Raw genomic sequence first — 9,657 nt, 5'->3', positions numbered from 1 at the left:
TTCTTTACAGCTATGAAGTCCAATTATAATAAGTGAAAGTGCACTGAAAGACCTTAAAACCATTCGCTCGAACAGTAAACACTTCGTGCATATATAGTGTGTGCACTACAGCCACATAGCGTGCCAGTCAAGTGCACAAATGATCTTTAAAGCGCTGAGACTATCTCATTCTTCAGCAGTTTGCTGAGATTTTCCAAGTCCATCATTCTTATAACGCATCATAGGCTGAGAAGATGGAATTTGCCATGGTGGGTGCGGACAGCGGGGGATGCAACGCCCACCTGCCCTTCGGATATGCCCAAGCACTCGCCAGAGAGCGAGAGCGCGAGAGGGAGAGACACTCGCGCGCAGCGGCGGCTGCAGCAGCGGCGGCTGAAGCTGTAGCGGTTGGAGAGGGAGGTGGGTCCTGTGGCACACATCCACACAACCACCCGCAGCAGAATCGCACCGCCTCCTCGACGAATGCCAACAACAGTAGCGCCGGTACCGCCTCGCGCCCCTCCTCCTCCCAACAGCAGCAGCAGCAACAGCACGAGTCACCACAGCAACTTCTCAAAGAGCGAAAAAAGCAACGAGGCGTCGCGCGCTGGAGACGGAACCGCGCGGCACTCGGCGGGGATCTACGCCACTCAGAGTTGGCGCTCCTAGGATCCGAGGAGGACATCATGATAGAGGAGGACGAGGCAGAGGGCGAGGAGGAAGAGGAGGACAGAGGAAGTAAGAGGTCAAGTTTTGTCTACAACGTGGACTATGAAGAGACGGTTTCCTTGACGGACCGACGTCCTCAGTCAGGGTATGAAAATGTTTACAACGAGTACGGCTGCTGCGAGAGAGTTTTCATCAACGTGTCGGGCTTGAAGTTCGAAACTCAAATGAAGACTCTCGCGCAGTTCCCAGACACCCTTCTGGGGGACCCGGAGAAACGAATCAGGTACTTCGACCCGCTGCGCAACGAATACTTTTTTGACAGGAACCGACCGAGCTTCGACGCCATTCTATACTACTATCAGTCAGGGGGCCGGTTAAAAAGACCCGCCAATGTGCCGTTTGACATATTTTCAGAGGAAGTGAAGTTCTATGAACTCGGGGAAGAGGCAATGTTGAAGTTTCGCGAGGATGAGGGCTTTGTGAAAGAGGAAGAGAAACCGCTACCCGAGGACGAGTTCAAACGTCAGATTTGGCTCTTGTTCGAGTATCCCGAGAGTTCGAGTGCAGCCAGAGGGATTGCGGTCGTGTCAGTGCTGGTCATCGTCATATCCATCGTAATTTTTTGTTTGGAGACATTGCCAGAATTCAGGGATGACAAAGAATTCCTCAGCCCAGGTAAAAATTCCACCCTCGCCGAAAACGGATTTACGCCGTTCAACGATCCATTTTTCGTCGTTGAGACGGTGTGCATCATTTGGTTCTCGTTTGAGATCATTGTGCGCTTTTTCGCGAGCCCCAGCAAAGCTGCTTTCTTCAAAAACCTTATGAACACCATAGACATCGTCTCGATTTTGCCTTATTTCATAACTCTCGGCACAGAACTCGCGCAACAACAACAAGGCAACGGGCAACAGGCAATGAGCTTTGCAATCCTGAGAATCATACGACTGGTCAGAGTGTTCCGGATCTTCAAACTGTCTCGACACTCCAAAGGTCTCCAGATCCTCGGACACACTTTGCGCGCGAGCATGCGAGAACTGGCGCTGCTCATCTTCTTCCTAGTCATCGGTGTCATCCTGTTCTCCAGCGCCGTATACTTTGCCGAGGTGGACGAACCCACGTCCCAGTTCACAAGCATCCCCGACGCATTTTGGTGGGCTGTAGTGACAATGACCACGGTGGGTTACGGGGACATGAAGCCCATAACAGTAGGGGGGAAAATAGTGGGCTCGCTGTGCGCAATCGCAGGTGTCCTGACCATTGCGCTTCCAGTCCCCGTCATTGTGTCCAACTTCAACTACTTCTACCACCGGGAGACTGATAACGAGGACCAGACGCCCGTTGTCGAACAACCCCCATCGGGTTGCCCGTATTTTCCGGATTTCCTGAGAAAATTCAAAGGGTCCCCATCGGGGTCGTCGTTGGGTGACAAGGCGGCCGAGTACATGGAGATGGAGGAAGGCGTGACAGAATCTCTATGCGGTGCTGACACACAGAGCCCAAGTAGAGGGAACGGTAATGACATAGGCGGGAAAAACAGTTCACATTTACGAACCCTACAGACAGATGTATGATCATAGAAAATGATAACCTTCTCGTGAGGTTTGCGTGAAGATGACTGCACAAATAAATCAGTTAACAGCACACATGCACGCACGCACGGTTGCGCGCTTACAACTTGAAGACATACAGGACGCGCGTGCGCAAACACAGAGACATTCGCATACGCTCTCATGCAGTTCTGGACCTAAGCTGAAACATTTTTGCAATGTGGCTACTTTTGTAGAGAAACATACCATCAGGCGACAGGCAATGCAAAAATCACCAGCTTTACGTGACGTGGAGAGGTATCTATATCTGCTAACCTGTCCTGTTGACAGAACTGAACCACTCCAGGCTCATTAAAATGAAGGCAACAAAAATGAATTTGCATAGGCACTTTATGAGTTACATTTGTCAGTAATTGTAGGGAAAAGAGGCGAGTTCTTATCTAATGCTATTATGCAATAAAGTTTAAATAGTTTGCACTATCATCAGTTATGTTGTAGTGTCCCAGTTTTATGCAGATAAAATAAATATATGTAACATTAAGGCAGAGAGGGAATAAAATAATAATAATGATATAAATTGTATTACTAATTCGAAATAATATAAAGCAAATATAGGCTGCAACCGTCAATGTTAAGAACAATTAAGCAAATGTTTCCCTTACTAATGAATTAGTACCATTTTTAATTTGTATTATTTTTGAGCTGCATGACGCGCAAGGCAATGACATCTTAAAACCCCATTATGGCATACAAATGTGTTAGCATGCCAGTATTTACAACACACTATTAGCCCACCCCTGTGTAGTTATTTGTGCTTTGTCCAGGGTGGCCGAAAACTCATTTTAGTTAGTCCCTTTTGTGAGTGTTGAAAAACAATTCAATCGCTTTAGTTTTTGTCAAACAGAACATTGTATTCTGTATTCATTGGCAAACACTATAACTCATTCATCATGCAACCAAGGATTCATTCTCTCTGATCATAAATGTCACTTTTTTTTGTGTATGCTGAGGCCAAAATACCGGTTTCACATTGTCTCACAAAATAAACACCTTGTATAACAGAATCGAAGACACCATGGCTTGAAGGATCAGTTTGGCCACTGTTGCTCATATGGGAGTATATTTCAAGGGAATGCTTCATGCAACTAATTGTTCTTCGTCCCTTTACCAAATGACAATGCATCCCTTTATGAAAATGCTGACCGGAAATGTACAACCAAACAGCACTGATGGAAACATGAACTCGGTGGACTTCATGCACAAGAGTACCTGCGTTCCACAGCGAATTCTTGTCCTCCTGGAGTGCACGATGACCACTGGGCATGTGCAGTTCATTGTGAGAGGTAAGCATTCTCAAATTTAGAAAACTGTTTAGTTACACAGCAATTATGCTTTCATTATATACAGTTTTACATAGCATCCAGCTGTTTACGCATGTGTACAGGTGTTTACGCATATGTATTTGTTGTCTGCCAGGGCTAGAAGCAGGTGTTATACGTGACCTTTGCATGCTTTCAATCTCAAACATCTCATGTTTTCTCATCTAATAACGGTATATCAACAATACAACAAATTGCTTAGCAACAAGGGACTTTTATTGTCACAGAGAACACCAACCATGCTGTTCTCTCTTGCAATCCAAAAATCCTCAGAGCTCATTAGTTGTTCAGAGCTTCATTTTCTGATGTCTTAATATGGCTGTTACCATTATATTGCAGACAAGATAATTGCCATTCCAGTAATCCACCAATCTTTTGTCATTAATAAGACATACTCTTTGCACACACAACAAGGGGATAACTATGGCCTCCCTGGGCATAATCGTTTCTCACAACATGTTTACTTGCATATCTAGTACTTAGATAAGATATGACCATAGATATTTAATTACCATAACAAAGTGCATTGGTTTTCTGAGTGTGTATCGAGTGCCTTGTGGGGCTGTTACAAGAAAGTGTCTTAAAATTGTTGATTAATAAGTAGCCTAATAAACAACAAACATGTATCATTTGTTTGTTGAATGGTAAACTAGGCCAATGCAATTCCTGCCAGAGTATAGTGTACATTTTCAGAAGTGATCCTCTTACAACTTGTAGTAGATGCACTAATGTTAAGGAGATATATAATGGAATTAGATCACTGAGGTATCGGGCTCCTCCTTTTACATTTTACATTTACATTTACATTTATGCATTTGGCAGACGCTTTTATCCAAAGCGACTTACAGGGCACTTATTACAGGGACAATCCCCCCGGAGCAACCTGGAGTTAAGTGCCTTGCTCAAGGACACAATTGTGGTGGCTGTGGGGATCGAACCTACAACCTTCGGATTACCAGTTCAGTGATTTAGCCTACTACGCCACCACCACTCCTTTTATTAAACAGAAATATTTAAAGTAGCCTATACTCTTACTTTCTTCATGAAGTAGGGCATATAGTTTAAATCTAAACCAGATGAGTATTACGATTCAAACCTAACACATGTGTAAACACACCTTCCATGAGCTGAAGTGGTTTACATTTGGGTAATGTTAGTTTAACTTTACAGTTGATAACAAACTGTTCAAATAATTCATATGTAAAGTAGATTTAATGAAAAAAAAGAATGCATACTACATGTAGACCCCGCATTTGCGTTTATTACTTTGGGCTGTCCAGCTAATCACAGGTGAGTTTCATGAGCCAAAACAACCCTTCTGTAGTAGGCCATCAGTCAGACAGTCTAATCAACATAGCTTCGTTCATTTCTACAAAGTTACTTTCAACAATGCTCATTTATCCATGTTTTGTATTGGCTTTGTGTTGATCTAATTTAATAATCTAGAGATGAGGAACATACAAATGATTGTTATTTATCTGCATATCTTTCTTGATTGGCAGCATTACATGAAATGCACTGCAGATTACTAAATCTGTGTTAAATATGTAAAACTATTTTTAATATCAGCCCCTGTTTTTTCTACCTTCATGTTGGTGTGCAGTCGACAAACTGTAGGAAAAAAGATAGAGCTGCTGTGTTCTTAGAACACATTTTACTGAAGTGAATAGATGTTTTTTATACATGAAAACATATGGACGTTATTGAAACGAATAACGAATATTATTAAGAATATTATTGTTGTCTTTTGATCAAATTCATGCTCAGCAGCTCACAAACTGTAGGGAAATGATAGATTTGCTTTGTTCTTATAATGCTTAAAACCTCTAATAAAGTCTCTTTGTAGGTCTGTAGGCAGGGGCAGACTGACCACAGGGATAACCAGCTGCGAAACGGGGCTGAATGGGTGGCGATAAGCTGAAACGGGCTGCGACTGGCTGAAAAGGGCCACAAAATGGTGCTGCGGCAGGGCTGTACGCTAAGTTTTTTCTCAAGGAGTACATGTGCTCCTAAATTAAAACATGTAGGAGCACACAAAAAAATTTAGGAGCACAGTGAAAATTTAATACAGAGTTTATTAACAAACAATTTATTACATACATATTTATATTGCGTGTATGAGTATGTGTGCGTGTACAAAGGGACACACATCTGTAGAACAGCACATACCACCCAAATCACACATTGAACCCATGCCTACTAGAATCAAAGGATATCAGTTGTCCAACTGCTTTTGTATGTTGACCGTCTGGCATATTTAGAGGTCAGCCAGCGATCTCTCATTATGTCAGCAATTTGACCGATCATCTCGGCACATTGTCTTATGTGGGATTCATGTAAACTCAGTTTTTGTGGTGGAGTCTGATAAGCGGCCTAAATTTGACGAAAGGTTCTTCTTATTTCACAATGAAGTATGCGATGTTTATCCTAGGGTAAGATTGTGCCCCCCTAGGGAATTGATGACCTACGCAAACTGCGCAGTATGCATGTTGGTAGCGGCAGTACTGATAATAGAATAATGCACCATATCAAAGAAAAATAAATAATTTGCAAAACTGCAGCATCCCACAAATCGAAATAAATGTAAAAAAGAAGGATGCTATTTCACGTGTGCATTTAAAGTATAACATTTCAATGTGTATAAACAAAGTGCATATAAATGTAACAATTCAAATACAATCTGAACAGTATAAGTTGGCTCCGCCCTCCCTCATACATCTTTGGTTCATTGTTTGACACTGCGTGTCTGATTGACAGGAACAACAGGTGAGGCTTTTAGTCTGAGCAGACAGTCAGAACTAATGTGTGTGCTTGAGCATTGAGGCCTATATTATTTAATTTGTTTTTTCGTTATTTTTAAATCATTTGATTATTCGTATCTTAATTTGTTTTTAAATAGATTCTGATATGCGAGCCGGCTCCCAATGTTCACCTACAAGGCCGAATCGATCGCAAACGACCCTTCACTATTTCAGATGTGTGTTTCCTGACACGAAGGACGAGATGCCCACCTGTTTTTGCCCTCTACAATATTTGCAGAACATGACATTGTTTTCTAACTCTAGCCATGGGAACATTTTGAGCCAATTTGCATTGAATCTATATGTTCTCCCTCCACCGGCTACAGTGGACGTTGAAGTGACAGCTGGGGTCACGGTAGCTTCGCTAACATTGTTTTCAGCATCCCTAACATTAGCCGTCTCAGGTAAACCTTGTGAAGAGACTTCATTAGTTGAACCTTGCGAATCTCCCTCGCCAAATTCCTCTTTCTCCTCATCTCTTTTTCACTTAAAATAAAATGCGATGTCGCCTATACCGCTACTTTTCTCCATTGTTCACCTTTATCTCTCTGACTGGACCGCGTCATCACAGAAAACTCGACTGTGGTTGGCACAAGCCGCTTGTGGAATGTGGGTCTTGTAATTTTTAAACAATTATCTTAAAAAGGGGGGAGGGTGTTACGTTTGTAATCTTTATTCGTACACTGTGTTCGTAAATAATTTTTCCAGTTCGCACGTATCTATTTTTAGGGGCAAATGCGAGTGAAATACTCGCACTGTAGAGCCCTGTGCGGCATTCACAAAATGTGGGCCAGTTTATATGTAAAATCCAGGGCCGATTTCTCTTCCCAGTCTGCTCCTGTGTGTAGACACACACATTTTAAAGGAATACAATTTTGTTTTAATTGTTGATTCAGTGACTGACTAATTTCACACAAGACATTTATTTGTCAACACCTTCTGGCATCACCAGAAATAATCACCGTATCATTAAATGGAATTAATTTTGGTGAATATAGTCAAAACAATTGAGCCACTTGGATACATTTAAATCCCACAATGCATACATAGAGTAAAAAAATGTATTGTGCACATGCACAATTGTCATTATTGTAATTGATTAAATAATTTATTCAGGATCAGTTTGTTCTCAGTCTTTAATTGTCATCTGTGAAACAGAAGCAAGTGCTCCACTAGGTGCCCTTTATTTTTGCAGCTAATTTTGTAATTATTTTTCAATACTTGAATATTTAAAATACCACAAATATTAAAAGTAAATAATACATATACGGTATATTAATATAATACTGATATCATTCTGATATATTAATATATACTGTAGTATGTCAATACTGCACTGTACGTGTTGGGTCTGCACGAGCCACCTACGGACAGCTGTGTCCCCCTTCTTTTAAAATGACTGCTTGCATACACTCGTATTCACATGATAACACAGGCTATTAAGCACTTGTTTACTGGGTGATGTTGCATGGCCCATATAGTGAGGTGTTACTGTAACACTCTGTCTTCATTTTCATTTAGTGTATTTTGGATTGCAGTAAACATTCACAGAGCTAGTTATTTGGTTTACTGAACATTTATAAAATCTATTGATAAAGTCGTGGATTTTGTTGGTCTGTATAGCTCTTATATGTTGCTCTGGGCCTAAATGTTGTTGGTAATGATTCCTTGAGTCCAATAGCTGAATCTGCCTGTTTTTGTTTAAGCAAAGGCTTTAACGGGCCAATATGAAACAGTCTGCGTTGTGATGTAGCCCAGTTGTTGTGATCATAAAATGGATACCAAACTAAAAGAAAAGTACAGCTTCCCTCTAATACTTTATTTTTGGCATCTTTCACTCATACTGTCTGCCTTTTCTCTTATCTGTTCCTTGCCTTCCTTCTCTGCTGCTCTTTCCCTTTCTCTTTGCTAATGTTTTTGTCTCCTTTTTTCCCCTCCATCTTCTGCAGCCATTGTAAAATTACTCCAGGGTGCAAATGTACCCTACTCATCCATTTGTGGCAGCCTACCTCACTTCTGTGTAGAGGAACTTATAAAACCAAACTTGTGTTAGAGATGGAGAGATTATTAAACAGTTTGATATTATTAAACTGTTCAGTTCATAATGCATGTTACTTGTTTACATTGCAGGTCTATATGTGTGCGCATGCATGTCTGTGAGAGTGTTTGTTATGTGCAATCAATCAATAAAGGCCTTTACCCACACCACCTTCATAAATATCAGATTAAATGCCACTGTAAATGGATATTAGACTAGATTTCCTAATATCAGTCACCCATGACTACAAAGGACATTTTGACATATTGATAGATCAGCATAACAACAATCATTCCCATCATGCTGACTCTCTGTAAATATCGAGACTGGCATTTGAGCAGTGTGTAGAGCCAGAATAGTCCAGCTGAAAGAAATCACTATCACTCCACTCAGAGCATTCATTAGCTGCTTTGCGTGATGTGTGTAGTATGACACTCAAGTGTAGCTGTACTGCTCAGAGCTTGGCTTGATTGCTGTACCAACACAAACATTTGTCTTATTGCATGATACAAATATAAACAGCGCTATAGATTATAAGTTGAGCTGTCATGGCAGATATTTCACTCCATAATTTCCTCATCTTCTCTCTGTACATCTGAGTCTGTGAAGCATAAATAACAGCGTTGCATGTGCTAAAATTGGAAAGGCAGACAAACACAAGTAGTCTAGTTTGATCTTCTTGTATGAGTAGGGATGGGAATCGTAAGGAAAAACTATTCCTCTTCACGATTTAGATTCCTTAATTGTTCTGTTCCAAAGAGATATTTGGAAATAAGAAATGTAATTAGTATTGATTTACTGCCCTCAGTAGCCTGTTACCAAATAATGAGATTATTTTATATTTTAACAGAACAGATTCTTGCAAAAGGTGTGTTTAAATGGCTTAACTTTTAAATGGCTACAAAACTTATTATGTGTATCTTCAAGTACTCTGATTTAAGTCTCGCAGGCACAGTAATAATTTGAGATTCATTTCAAATCAGACAAATTAATGACTTGTAGTTCAATAAGGTTTTGATTCACTGAAAAGAACTGGCTGATAAGAGTCATTCTTTCATGGGTAGCACTGTCTGCAACCTGATCCGGGGCCAACAGGATGCAACAAACCGGAACGGATTCGGGTCAGTTTTATATCGGGTCAATAAATTAATAATTGAACAGGCATACCTAAATTGTTTAACACACGTGCTGTCACGCACAGAAATGCATGAACGTATGAGTTACGGGCTGTTCACACCGAA

General features: G+C 41.0%; 1 protein-coding gene across 1 annotated transcript in view; it reads left to right on the top strand.

Annotated features, from left to right (window-relative positions):
• Positions 1–233: 233 nt before the first annotated feature.
• The window catches only part of LOC127650643 (potassium voltage-gated channel subfamily A member 1-like), a 44,581-nt gene continuing 35,157 nt past the window's right edge, over positions 234–9,657 (top strand). Inside the window, exons 1-2 of the mRNA XM_052136211.1 lie at positions 234–2,163; positions 3,261–3,541. Of these exons, the coding sequence (XP_051992171.1) occupies positions 234–2,163; positions 3,261–3,373 (2,043 nt within the window). The 3' untranslated portion in view covers positions 3,374–3,541. The remainder of the gene's footprint in view (positions 2,164–3,260; positions 3,542–9,657) is intronic.

The sequence above is a fragment of the Xyrauchen texanus genome, chromosome 1 (genome assembly GCF_025860055.1).
Source record: "Xyrauchen texanus isolate HMW12.3.18 chromosome 1, RBS_HiC_50CHRs, whole genome shotgun sequence".
In the NCBI taxonomy this organism is placed as follows: domain Eukaryota; kingdom Metazoa; phylum Chordata; class Actinopteri; order Cypriniformes; family Catostomidae; genus Xyrauchen; species Xyrauchen texanus.
The sequence above is the reverse complement of the archived record's forward strand: the minus strand, read 5'-3'. Positions and strand labels throughout refer to the sequence as shown.